This window comes from Ananas comosus, linkage group 1 (genome assembly GCF_001540865.1).
Source record: "Ananas comosus cultivar F153 linkage group 1, ASM154086v1, whole genome shotgun sequence".
Classification (NCBI taxonomy): Eukaryota; Viridiplantae; Streptophyta; class Magnoliopsida; order Poales; family Bromeliaceae; genus Ananas; species Ananas comosus.
This window is the reverse complement of record NC_033621.1, coordinates 2,471,438-2,485,999: the sequence shown is the minus strand read 5'-3', so window position 1 is coordinate 2,485,999 and position 14,562 is coordinate 2,471,438. Positions and strand designations below refer to the sequence as shown.

Sequence of the window (14,562 nt, the reverse complement as noted above, 5' to 3'; positions counted from 1 at the left end):
AACTATAAACCCCAATAAAATTATAGTAGGCGTAAACTTTACATCCTGGGCATTGCTCTTTTACACATCCCCTAATAATCATGTGGTTCTCTCAACAATGTAAATGCTAATGCATGCGTTTTCGTAATTATGTTTACAACATCATCCTTTGATTTGATATATGATATGATCCCCAACTTTCATGTGCTTTACGATAAATTCTAAATTATGATAGTCGTGCCGCATCATCTTTCTCTCTAACCAATTAAATTTGTCTCTAAAATTTATCCATCCCATTATATAATTTTTCAAAAAAATTTATTATACTTGTTTTTAAAAGAAGAAATTTGACTGCTCCAAGACAGGCCTAATGTTATTGCTACAAAAAAATATAATAGCCACACAGACAAATTATTTTCAAAAAGAGGAATTTGATTGGTATGAGACAGTCGTGATGTCATTGCTACATAGAAGGCTACTTCGCACTTTATAAAAATGTAGTCTAAAATATAGTAGTCACATAGATGACGTAGTGTCTGTTGCATAAAACCGCAACGAAAAATTTGATTGTGATTAAAATACAACTAATTTTGTGATAACAATAAATTAATCAACTTACAGATAAACGCTGAAATTCAAATAAAGAATTTTATTGATCCGGAAGTGTACGAGGCACTGTTACTAATGCGTATTTCCGTCCTTCATGCGGAATTAACCGAAAACACCGTCATAAAATACGGCAGAAATTCTCCCTTCCTGTGAACACGATCGTGAAGGAGGCTGACGGAGCTTCTTTCAACACCCGGCGATAAAGAAAGATCAATCAAAGTAAAAGAAAATAAAAATTAACTTAAAGCAAATAAAATAATAATTAATTAAAATAATAAATAATAAAAAATAAGTTAATAAAATAATAAAATAATAATAATAATAAAGGAAGTAATTATGAAATTTTGGATTTTCACCAAACAGTGTCTACAACCTACAAGCACATTTGGCGGAGCACATTTGGCTCCTAAGGTTCACTGATCCTATCATAATTTTTTAAAAAATATTTTTATTATATATATATTTTTCTCAAATAGAAAAGTGTGACTATTATATAGAAGACCTTTCTCGTGCTTTGCGTAAAATTGGTTTGGTCTTAATTTATTTTGTAACCCAAACAATACCGAGCTATGCTAATCCAAATTAAGCAAATTGCTCACATCATCCTCCTCTTAATCATATATATATATATATATATGTAGGGGTGCAAAAAGAGTGGGCTCTTTTTCTGGTATATGATACTACTCAACTCAACTGTGAATATAAATTTAATTGATTTTGATTATTTTTGGAAAAAAAATTTAACCTCACATGGTCCATAATTTTCTTTCCACATCTTTACACAATTTCTTTATTAAAGTATCTGGTTTGAAAGCTAATCATGGTTCAGCAGTTAATCCTTGTTTCTTTTTCTTTTTGAACGATTTTGGAAAAAAAAAAAAAAAAAAACTAGGGTTTCTACTTGGATTATTTTAAGTAATTAATTGTGTAGTATTCCAATAATTCTACATCGGATAGGTGAAAAATAGTGTGTAAAAAATTAAGAATCAAGATCAATATATTTGGTATAAAAGTCATTTTGCTAGTCAAAAGTAATATCAAGGATTAAAGATTTTAATAATAATAACTTGACTTAGCCCTCGTTTAGAATTGTGGGATATCATATTTATCCTTGCATGTAATATTGTCTTCGTAGCAATGAATCAATTATAATATATTTTTTACCGTCTCATTGAAAAACACAGAAATATATTTTTATTACTTTTTTTCCCAACTATATTTTATCTATTAATACTAGATGGGATTCAATACCGGGCCTTAAGCATTTTTTAGTTTTCTCACATATGTTGTTGATATATATATATATATATATAGAGAGAGAGAGAGAGAGAGAGAGAGAGAGAGAGAGAGAGAGAGTAGGGCTACTATACTCTTATGAGTATAAAGCCCTTTGTACTCATAAGTTGTTTTTGATGTTGGGGTTTTCGATTCGACGATCTACACTGTTAAACATGATCTAGAGTAGTAGCTGGACTTTCTCTCTCTCTCTCTCTCTCTCTCACTCTCTCTCTCTCTCTCTCTATATATATATATATATAATGTCCGCGTCTTTGGAAATACTTATTTCTCAATTGCTTCTATTCCATCTTTATCTTAAAGCAATTGCTATTGATTAATTTCTTTGTAGGTCGCACCAGCAATCGGTATAATATATCCTGAACAAACAGTAGAGGTTTCTGTGCAGCACGTGGATCCCCAAAGTCGGCAATTGTATGATAGAGTCTCATGGAATCGATGGTCAGAAGGCACCCCTGAGAAGATAGCAACATTAATCTTACAGATCACGGGATGTTACTCAACCGAGACCAAGAGTTATCGGGTCAATGTGCGCCACCGCTCGTCGAGGAGCATGGCACACACTTCAAAAAGTACGAGCTGGAATGGTTCCCCGTGGTCAGAGTCACTTATATAAGTTCTGGTCTGAACTTATGCGACATGAGAATCGGAGAACTTACTCCGAGTGAGAGAAGACAAAAAGGAGCAGATATATGGTTTTCTTCAAGTTGGTCTCCGTGAAACCTTTAATTTGTACAGAAACGCACCAGATAACTATCCCAGATTTCTCATTGGTTTTAAATATGCACATTTTTCATTATCAGTAAAAGAAAAGAAAGGAAGAGCTAGTCCTTATGCGCTAGTTGGTCTTCATGACTTGTTGCCGAGATGTGGTACAGCAGGGCAGATAATTAATGAGTTTTTGTGTAAATTAGTGGGTTCTTTCTCTGTAATTAAAAAATAATAGTTTTTTTTTGCCTCATCTTTTCTTACATCAGTCGTTTTGTTCATGAAAATTCAGCAAGAATTACAGCTAGGTTTTATTTCTTGCTGGAAATAGAGCAGTGATTGTGATATGTATGACAAAATTTTTGAATTTTTAAGTATTTATGTACGCCTTTCGGCTTGGATTGAATAGCTAGCATGATGCTTATCTGGTCCTGTAATCGATAAAATTTACTCAAACGGTTTGTTTTAATCAGAAAAAAGAGATAAAACAGATTAGGGATATCTCCAACCAATTATTGTTTTGTTTCTCTTATCACGTGATGTCATTCTCATCGTTGATCTTAATCTTATATGTTTATTATAAACAACTCTTGAATTTTTTACCAATAAATGTGCATTTTTGCTACCGAATCCACTTAACATAGCCACATACGTTTCACAAATTGAGAAAACCAAGGATGAAAAATCAAAACCAAAGCATCCGAAGAACTATAAATTGCAACTCATTGATATATATATATATATATATATATATATAGTNTTGATATATATATATATATATATAGAGAGAGAGAGAGAGAGAGAGAGAGAGAGAAAGAGTCCGGCTATGATGTTTTTAAAAGTACCAAGCATTTGGTGCTAATAAGTTTTCCACTATTTTTCACTGTTAAATCTATTTTTTTTAATCAATTCCACATCTTAAATTATGATATTTTATCAACCACCCATTCAACTCTGGAGGACCACTATTATCCTAATATCTTACAAATTTTCATCCAAAGGTTGAAAACCTATAAACACTAATCATTTTATACTTTTAAAAGCATAGGAGCCATGCATGAGGATGTTGCATAACAACAAATCAAGCTTTATCAATGAGGTGCCACCACCAGTATTAAATCCCCCTCTTTGAACCCACTTGTTAGTTGCAACACACTTCAAAGATGAAGCTGTTCCGTAGCTCACTGCGCCTCATCCAAACAAATTAGATCTAGACCCTGGATTCTGGGATACTTCCACCCCTTACAAGTCCCATCAACCTCACATTTTCTTTTATGCATGAAAAGAGCCAAAGAAATCAAGTAGTGATGGGAGTTTGGCACTGAGGATTGGGTTTGTGTAAGAGGGGTGGACTATGAGACAAAAGAGGGATAATGTTTAAATAAAGTTGTTTCTTACCAAAACACCTGTTCAACAGCGCATCGTATTGGAGCGCTGGCAAAGAAATGGGTCTAATTCTGTAAAGCTGAGTGACGTCTATTTTTCGGTTAGGCCCCGGTTTTAACATTTTTGTTGGTTTTTTTTTTTTGTCTTTCTTTCGTGAACTTCTGTCCTTTTGCTTTTTCGCCCTTTTGAGGTCCTGTGATCTGTCTCACCCTATGTAGCTAAATTTATTTGCTTAATGAATTAAATAGATAGCGTGCTATTTTTTTCTTTAAAAAAAAAACAGCATGGTATCATTGTAAATTTCAAATTCTTTCGATTCTAAAATAATAACTTCTTTTAAAGTCAGATAGGGTAAATTCTCACTTCTATTCTCTAACCCATCAACATGAGTTAAGAGTATTAACTATTAAGTATATTTTTTGAGACTATGAGCTCAGTGCAGGCAAAATATGTATCAAAAGCTTAATTTAACTGTTCATCACTTTAATTGTATTGAATTGGGAATCTATTTCATTGTTCTTACCATCATGTACTATTCATTTTATTTGCAAAATGATAAATGCTTGACTTAAAACTTTGTTAGGTAGTTAACTCAAGTGAAGCTAGTCCACAATGTTGCCTAATACTTTTTTCTTTTTTTTTTTTTTTTTAACAGACTGTCCCTAAAGCAAGTGACAAAGGGTTTGGTGGTTGGTACGCGAGACCCAAGTTTGAATCCTAGTTGATTCACATTTTCAGCTAAGTTTATTTCTAAATGAAATAAACAAAGCGGGTATCGTGCTACCTATCTCTCAAAAAAAAAATATACTTTTTTTTTTGAGAGATAGATAGGCATGTTACTCGCTTCGTTTATTTCATTTAGAAATAAATTTCGTTGGAAATGTAAATTAACTAGGATTCAAACTTGAAATCTCGAATATCAACCATCAAATTTTTTATCATTTGCGCTAGGAACCATGGATGTATTGTCCAATACTTACAACCAAAATTTTGACACAGGAGAAGACAAAGGAGCTGTTCCATTTCATTTTCCTTTCTTTTCATTTTTCCTTTTATGTGGTTGAAGGCAAATATAGTGTGACATGTCACTTGAACTGTCACACTTGTAAGCAGAGCTACATGCTAGGGATGTTCCCTACATGGAAATGAGATTATGACAATTTCACCATGTGGTTGTATGATAGGGAGAGGTGAACATAATTTTTCTCATTTTTCTTTATTTATTTTGTGAAAAATCAAGGGATAGTTGCAGGCTTGCAGCAGTGATTAAGATTTGCCTAAATGTTAATTCCAGTAATATGTAAAAGTATTGGTTTTTTACTTAATTCTTTACTTACTGATTTTTCTTTTTTCTTTCTAAGTGCCAGAATATTTTTGCGTATGTTTTGTTGATAGATCTTTTCCCTCCTCTCTTTTGACTGCCACTATACACTTAAATTTAGACTTTAATTTTTACTATTATATGAAAATCATTTTTCGAACATGTATTTCTGCTTTTATGCTCTTTGCCTGATACATATTACGATTCTCGCTTATAAGGATGTACAAATCTAAAAACCTAACAGATGTGTGCAAAAACAAAAACACGGCTAGCTCAACTAATTTTGTCACTCCAATTGTGTATACAGATATATGTATGCATGTATGTGTGTTTGTCACAAAAGCATAAAACAAATAAAGTATATAGGATAAACATAATAAAATGCCCTCCTATTTCTTGTTCAGCTTATATTAATGGTTTGGAAATTTTGTTAAGATTTTTTCTCAAAAAAAAAGAAAAGAAAAGAAATTTTGTTAAGATAGGTTGAATCCATTAATTCTGAAAGAACCAAAAATAAAAAAAAAATGGAAAATGGTGTAGAGAGCTACTAGATAGAAGGATTACCACAATGGGATGATAGGGAAGCACAAAAGTTAAAGCTCTCCTAATTTAACCCAGGAATATATAACTGATCTAGTGATCTAGAAGGGATCAAAACATAATCTTTGATCCCTCCATAAACCTCACTCCAACATTGCCTAGGTTTGTGTAATTACTAAAAAGTGCACCTAAAGATATGTGTTAGGATTTTTAGAAGTTTCTTATTGATATAAAGCCATAAAGTCCAACCTATTGTATGGTTAAATAATTCCTATAATAATGCTCTTAATCCTACTTTGGTTAATTCCTTAGCCATGATTTGGCTTTGCATATTTTATAGCTAGTGCACAACCAATTTGTCCATGCTCTCTCTCTCTCTCTTTCTTCTTTGACTTGAAACATTAAAAAAAAGGTTACACAAGAGATACCTTTTTATCATGAGGAACCAATGTGTAAATAAATATTCATGTGTGTGCATTAAATGGGAGCCTCCAAATAGAATAAGAAGAGCCCCTTGATCAATGCATTTTCACCCTTTAAGCAAAATCTTTTTAAAGAAAATCCACAGGCCCTTCTTGAGGCATTGTATTTACTGCAGTCATAAACCACCACCACCACCCACTTTGAGAATTTAGAATATTTAAGTACAGCAGCAGCAGCAGGAGAGTAAGGAAATTTTTAAAACCCCTTCTAGGGGGGGTCACATACTCACACTTCATCTATCCCTACCCTAGTAAGATTGGATCTTTGCAAGAAGACCCAGTGCTTTTCTGACTTTTGCAACTCCTCCCCATTCTAGACCTAAACCCTCATCCCTGTCCATTATATGCAAGCCTGTTAAGAATTGACATCTGAATAGTTTCACATCTAATAATTGTAAAAAAATAAAATGATCCATATATATATTAGTAGTTAGATCTAATAGAGGCAAGCTTTTGAGTTGAATGAGTTTTATTAGATATACTAAATTCTTAGGCTTATGTGGGCTTAGATTGGTCTCAAAATTCTCTAATAATGTATCTTATGTGAAACATCAGTTGTTTCTAAAAATTTGATATGTAAGAAAATAGAATTTAAATATTTTACATTCATCATATTTGTTGTCCGGACTTGATATGTATTGAACTTAAGTGAGAAAAAATTATATAGAGCCAAAAGCGGAAAAGATTTGGACAAAGACTTTTTTTTCGGTCTAATGTGAAAATCGATTATCTTCAACGGATTAAGCTGCTAAAAAAATAATATTTTAATTAGAACTATTTCTAAATTGTTCCTTATTAGATCAATTTATTAGGAAACAAGAAATTAGAGTCAATTTATGTGACATGATTCATCTACTCTATACACTGCACATAAATAGATATATTATAAGACTATTCTTAGGTTTTTTTTTTGTCTGATCAAGTTTTTCAGTGACAATAATATTCAATAATCCACAAATTAAAATACTAGACCAAAATTGTAAAAATAGAAAATGAAGCCTAACTTGCAAAAATCAGAAAGCAAATGGACCCTTTCTGCAAAAAGGCCTAGCAGTAGTAATTATACTCACTCCCTTTTGTCCTGCACTTCAGTATCTCTCTCTCTCTCTCTCTCTCTCTCTCTCTCTCTCTCTGCCTACATCCTCTCTGTCTGTCCTCCTTTCCTTCCTCCCTTTTGTTCATTCCCTCCTCTCAAAAGACAACATAAACAAGTATAGATAGAGAGAGAGAGAGAGAGAGAGAGAGAGAGAGAGAAAGACCAAGGAAAAAGAATACCAGAAAAGATACTACTACAACAACTACTACTACTAGTAGTGAGCCATGGAAGAAGAATCTAAGCAAGTGAGGAGGAAAAGCACTTCCAGGAAGTGCACTTCAGTTGTGGGCACTAGGCCCAACTCCACTGCTCTAATGGAGCTCTACAACTCAAGGCAGCACCACCACCACCACCACCACCACCACCACTACCACCACTACCACCACCACCCCCCATCCCAAAACTGCTTCTGCTTCCACAGAGGAGCTCAACCTTACCCAGCCCTTCTCCCTCTCCCTCTCACCCTCCCCCTCCCCCTCCCCCTCCCTCCCCCTGTCCTCTTCTACATCCCTCCTGCAACTCCACTTCCCCTAATAAACAAAACCAACACCCCCAAATCCAAACCCCATCTGCACAAGTCTGCCACTACTGCCTGGAAGCACAAGTCAGGAAGTGCTTCTTCACTGGAACCTGAAGTTGCAGTCTCACCTCCCCTCCCTCATGGTATTGATCCCTCCTCCACACATGCTAATAATCTTCTGTTGCATTACTCCATTCATTAGAATGTAATCTTAGATATCTCTTTTTGATGTATGATCTACTTATGCTAAAACCCCTTCTGTATCAAATTTATCTTCTGAAATTGCCCAAACATAGATTAGGTGAAATTCAACTGGGTTGTTTATATTTCTTGGTATTTTGCAACACCCAGCTATGATTTTTCCATGAAACAGGTATTGAAGTGATACAGGAGAAAGCCAACCTGTTAATTGAGAAGGAAAGCCCCCAAACTGCTGTTGATTGTTTAGGCTCCCATGAGAGGCCTTCGCCGAGCCCACAAGCAATGCTTGTGGTGCGACGGCCGGATTCCGGCGGCACTGAAGGCCCCGCGATACCTCTCCTCGCGAACCATTTTCTTGTACAATTCGATCCCTCGCAGAAAATTTTCCACTACGATGTGACCATATCCCCACAGCCGTCGAAAGAAGTCGCGCGAATGATCAAGAGAAAGCTAGTTGAGGAGAACTCCGACGCGCTCTCCGGCTCCCTTCCGGTATTTGACGGCCGCAGGAGTCTGTACAGTCCTGTAGAGTTCGAAGAAAACAAGCTCGAGTTCTTCGTTAACTTGCCGCTCCAGAAGCAGAAGCACAAGCTTTTCAGGGTGAACATCAGATTGGCCGCGAAATTAAGCGGCGAGGATTTGAATAAGTATTTGAACGAAGAAGGCGAGGATGGAGCTCCTCTCCCCCAGGATTATCTTCAAGCATTGGATGTCGTTCTCCGAGAGAGCTCGACCGAGAGTTGTATCCCTTTAGGGAGGTCTTTGTATTCGAGCTCCATGGGCGGAGCGAAAGAGCTCGGCGGAGGAGCCGTCGGATTGAGAGGCTTTTTCCAGAGCCTGAGGCCCACAAAGCAAGGCCTTTCTCTCAACGTCGATTTCTCCGTAACTGCTTTCCACGAAAGCGTAGGCATCATCGCCTACTTACAGAAGCGCTGCGACTTCTTAAAAGATCTTTCGCAGAGGAAGAACAGGGGATTGATCGAAGAAGAGAAGAGGGAGGTGGAGAAGGCTTTGAAGAATATTAGAGTGTTTGTTTGCCACCGAGAGACGGAGCAGAGATATAAGGTCTTCAGCTTAACCGACGAGGCGACGGAGAAACTCAAGTTCAGGGACCGGAGCGGGAGGGATATGACGGTGGTGGATTACTTCAAGGATCAATACAACCACGACATACAATTCCGGAACCTTCCGTGCTTGCAAATTAGTAGAAGCAAGCCGTGTTATCTACCGATGGAGCTCTGCGTGGTTTGCGAAGGCCAAAAATTTTTGGGGAAGCTTTCGGATGAGCAAACTGCGAGGATACTTAAGATGGGGTGCCAACGGCCCGGAGAGAGGAAAGATATTATCAAGGGCGTTGTAGGAGGGGAATTGGGCCCAACAAGGTATTGAATTGTTTGAGGTTTTGTTTATTCTTATGAAAACTCGGTAAATCCCTCTCTTCGTATCGTTTCGTTCAACTTTTCCGCCCTTTAACTTAACGCTTGTCAAATTAAGAAACTAGGTCCTTCTTTTTGGCATTTTGATTTAGCAACATGATTGCCGTGCGCTCGTTTCAAACAGAATTCCAGAGATAGGACTTCGTCGTAAACTGAATGATGGGTTTTTCCTCTATCTAAGCATATAATTTTTTATACTATTTCGTTGCAGTGGATCCTATGCTAATCAGTTCAAGCTCCAAGTATCGCGAGAGATGACCCAACTTTGCGGGAGAGTGCTTCAACCTCCCAAGCTAAAATTTGGCGATGGCGGGCACGTCAAAGATATTACTCCAAACCGACACGATCGGCAGTGGAACTTGCTCAACAGCCACGTGGCCGAGGCCTCCAAGATCAGAAGATGGGCCCTGATAAGCTTCGGCGGCTCCCCCGAGCAGCACTTTTGCGTCCCAAAATTCATAAACCAGCTTTCTAATCGGTGCGAGCAGCTTGGTATTCTATTGAACAAGAACACGATTGTTAACCCGCTGTTCGAGCATATTCAGCTGCTCAACAATGTGGCTTCTTTGGAAATCAAGCTCAGGAAGATCCAAGAAGCTGCTTCTGGGAACCTGCAGCTGCTTATCTGTGTGATGGAGAAGAAGCACAAGGGTTACGCCGATTTGAAGAGAATTGCGGAGACTTGTATCGGTGTTGTGTCGCAATGTTGCTTATACTCCAATTTAAGCAAGCTTACATCACAGTTTTTAGCAAATCTAGCCCTTAAGATCAATGCTAAGCTCGGTGGGTGCAATGTGGCGTTATACAACACTTTGCCCCGCCAAATTCCGAGGATTTTCTCTGATGACGAGCCGGTGATGTTCATGGGTGCGGATGTGACACACCCGCATCCGCTCGATGATTATAGTCCGTCGGTTGTTGCAGTGGTGGGCAGCATGAACTGGCCTGCGGCAAATAAGTACATTTCGAGGATGAGATCGCAGACCCACAGGAAGGAAATCATCGAAAGCCTCGACGACATGGTCGTAGAGCTTTTCGAGGAGTTCCTCTTGGAAGCCCATAAGCTCCCTAGTAGAATCATTTTCTTCCGAGACGGGGTTAGCGAGACTATGTTCTACAAAGTGCTCAAAGAAGAGCTGCAGGCTATAAAAGCCGCGTGCTCGCGATTCCCAAAGTACAAGCCGTCAATCACTTTCATCGTGGTGCAAAAGAGGCACCACACAAGGCTGTTTCTGAACGAAGAGAACGGCTTATCGAAGAAGCCGTTCGACGAGAACATACCGCCGGGGACCGTGGTCGATACGGTGATCACCCACCCGACAGAATTCGACTTCTACTTGTGCAGCCACTGGGGGATGAAGGGGACTAGCAGGCCAACACATTACCATGTCTTGTGGGATGAGAACCACTTTAACTCTGATGAAGCGCAAAAGTTGATCCACAATCTATGCTATACCTTTGTGAGGTGCACTAAACCGGTTTCTATCGTTCCTCCTGCTTATTACGCTCATCTTGCCGCTTATAGAGGGAGATTGTATCTTGAGAGGTCGGACTACGCGGCGTGTACGAGGCCGAAACTTTATAGAAATACTCCTTTGCAGACTACGCCGCTTCCGAAGCTCAGAGATAATGTTAGTAAGCTTATGTTTTACTGCTGAGATCCGCGTGTCAGTACAGGCATAAACAATGTGTTAGAAGCTCACAACATTCGGCATCGCGCACTGTTTCATCATATCGACCGCAATGCCGTGGTTGATCTGATCTTTTGGCTTCTGAAGGAGGTTTCCGCCGGATTGTCACTTTATGGCTTGTTTAGCAGCTTTAATATGTGAAACACTCTGGTAGTACATGTTTCTTTTTCTCTTTCTTTTTGTTGTTGAAAGATTTATATCTGTTCCTTTTTCTGGTGATCGGAATTGTAATTTGTATATCCAACTACAAATGTTATCTTGTGAATGCTAAATCCCGCGAAAATTTAATATGCAGGTAAGTAAATGTTTTTAAGTGCAGTGATATTAGTGGAAAGAGATTTGTTAAACATTACAATGGAAACTGTAAATTCATTCTAACAAATTAAATTTGCACACACACACAACATAAGCTTGGGAAAATCAGATTCAATTTGAAACTTGGAATTTTTGGAATCTTTAAACTTTTTTAGCAGCTAATTTGTATTCAACCCAAGGACGATGCTAGAAAAATTCAACCACGGATAGTAAAAAAAAGAGTTTATCAGATTCACTAATCACCGGTTACTAGCAACAGTAGCGACAAGGAAAAAGCAAGATCATGCAATAGCTATAACACGTACGCATGCAATAGCTATAACACGTACGCATGCACGGATATTTATTTTTTTCTTTTCGTTTTTTTTTTTTTTATTTCGTTTTCAAATATAAGCTCTTGTGATAACGACTAGTCATTTGAATTCGGAGTTGCCGTTTTGTCCCCCAACGCAGACTCATCCATAAATAAACGCCCTGCACACTTACACCCTGCTGCCAAATTAAATTGTTTCCAGAGGAGAGGGAGACAAAAGAAACAAAATAGGTTAAACATTAACTCTCTCTGCAAATGCTTAATTTTACTCTCTCTTTCTCTCTCCCAAAAAAAAAAAAAATCTCTCTTCTCTGACAAAACCTAACTTGTGAAACAATCGTTGTACTCTAAAAGCTTAAAATTTAACACTCTCCCTCACGTCTTGGCTCGAGACTTTTTAATCGAAACATGATGTGGGCTTGAATTAAATGGGAGGAAATTAATATGTTAGGAGCCTGGCGTGACTCGAACTTAGGACCTCCTGCTCTGATACCATATGAAACAACCGTTGTACTCTAAAAACTTAAGCCGTTAGAAAACGTTGTTTAAACATTTTTATATTTAACATAATTTCTTTTTTATACGCATAAAAGTCTGACAGAATTTAAACTTAAAAGTTACTTATTCTAATATAGTATTAAAAAAAAACTTAAAATAATGGTTGTTTTGGTGAACTTATTTCCATTCTGTGTGGTCTCTTACCTAGGGGTAAAAGTGGTTACGATAAACTTGAATCGAATTCGACTCTTTATTCAATAGGATACGAACATGGATGTCAAAATTTAGTATTTGACGTATATTCGTATCCGAAATCGCACCCAAAAAAAAAAAAAATTATGGATGCAAATATTGTTTCTTAAAAAATCCAACCTTATTTCACTGTTTTTATCTTGGATAAGAGAGATGTTAATATATGTTGTAGGAGAATAAAGTGATTTTTCCATTATGTTCGTTGTTTATTTTACTATGAATTTTATATTAAAATTATGTTTATGTTAGTTAAAATATCAAATTTTGTTGAATAAAATATATGTATACAANATTTATATATAAACTAAAATTAGCGCGAATAAGAAACACAATTCAGTTAAAAGTTCATACTCATGTTCGTTGTTTATTTTACTATGAATTTTATATTAAAATTATGTTTATGTTAGTTAAAATATCAAATTTTGTTGAATAAAATATATGTATACAAGGTTTGAACATGAGTATGAACTTTTAACTGAATTGTGTTTCTTATTCGCGCTAATTTTAGTTTATATATAAATAAATATTAGTATATATTATTCAAAGAATATCAGAATATACATACGACTCATATATGAAATTGAATCTATTTTTAGGGAATATAGTAATCGCAATTTGGCATTTGACACATATCCACCTTCGAATTTGCATTCAAAGAAACATATAAATGCGAATATAATTTTGTTAAAAATCCAATCATTTTCATCCCTACTCTTACCAACTCCAACTTTTCCTTTTTTTTCTAAGGAAAGGTAATATGCTTTTTTTGTTTTTTTTTTTTATATTTTTTAGAAATAAACTCAGTTAAAAATATAAAATAATTAAAATTGCATGAATCACACTAATCATCCGAGTAATGCTAACAAGCATGATTTGAACAATAGAAATATATTATGAAAATTGTATATAAATCACAGAATAGAGAGTACTCTGTGTATCTGACTTAGACTAAAGTGAAAGATAAGTAATAAAAATATACCAAGAATATTTAATATTTAATATAAATATTAAAATGCACCACTCTCTGGTAGCCTAAATTTTTAGAGGACAACGGTTATGTTGTATTATTTAACTTGGTATCAGAGTAGAGAGTTTTTAATTTAAATCCTACTAAATCCCTAACATAATTAATTTTCTCCATTTAGTTCGAGTCTAGATCTTGGACATATCAAAATGCCTCGAGTCCAAACACCTTCTCTGATAGCTTAAATTTTCAAAGAAACAACAATTGCTTCATATTATTTAATAAAAAAAAAGGAAAAATTATAACGGTTCATTCTCTATTGTTCATCTTTTATTTCAGTATCAAATTATAGCATCTAATAAGATTTTTTAATTTTTTTTAAGCTCTAAATTAAGAACCCCAAAACTAAGCCTTAATTTAGTGCACTCCACTGACTAAACTACTGACACCACCAACACCTCTCTATCTATTCAATGCAGCAGCTGAAAGCTTATTAGCATAACCCAAAAACTCAAAATCCGAACTTGTCAGCATGCAGAAAGATACTCTCTGTCCCTCCTCCATCATTACTTCTAATTTTGGAGGGAAATCGATTGCTCAAACTGGCAGGCATTTATGTGGGCAATTAAAAGCAGCATTTCCTTTCACAAGTAAAACAACAGCAGCAGCAGCAGCAGCAGGGGCAGTGGCTGCTGCAGACTGGACGAAATTGTTGCATAGACCGTCTTCAATAGACCGGGTTTAAATTTTAATTCCTTTAATATGAAATTCGCATCGAAATTGTCCTGAAGAGAGTAAAGAACTGATATATGCTAACGAGCTCTCGCTCAGTAGGCTTAACTATTTAGGCTGGATGAATATCACTGGATATGTCAGATCTTTGAGCATGTTACGACAAGCGCACAAATAAAAATACAAAACGATGATCGCAAAATAGACAACTCATAAAAAATTG

At 36.2% G+C, this 14,562-nt stretch overlaps 1 protein-coding gene across 1 annotated transcript; it reads left to right on the top strand.

Moving 5' to 3' along the window:
- LOC109708537 (protein argonaute 7) lies at positions 7,440 to 11,530 on the top strand. The gene is made up of 3 exons (XM_020230329.1): positions 7,440 to 8,080; positions 8,311 to 9,520; positions 9,786 to 11,530. The coding sequence occupies exons 1-3, from the start codon at positions 7,642 to 7,644 to the stop codon at positions 11,230 to 11,232; spliced, it is 3,096 nt and encodes a 1,031-aa protein (XP_020085918.1). The 5' UTR covers positions 7,440 to 7,641; the 3' UTR covers positions 11,233 to 11,530.

Excerpts from the sequence above, each read along its gene's own strand:
- LOC109708537 (XM_020230329.1), top strand. The coding sequence starts at position 7,642 with ATGGAAGAAGAATCTAAGCAAGTGAGGAGGAAAAGCACTTCCAGGAAG. Across the intron at positions 8,081-8,310 it reads CTCACCTCCCCTCCCTCATG|GTATTGAAGTGATACAGGAG; the intron begins GTATTGATCCCT and ends TCCATGAAACAG. Across the intron at positions 9,521-9,785 it reads GGGGAATTGGGCCCAACAAG|TGGATCCTATGCTAATCAGT; the intron begins GTATTGAATTGT and ends ATTTCGTTGCAG.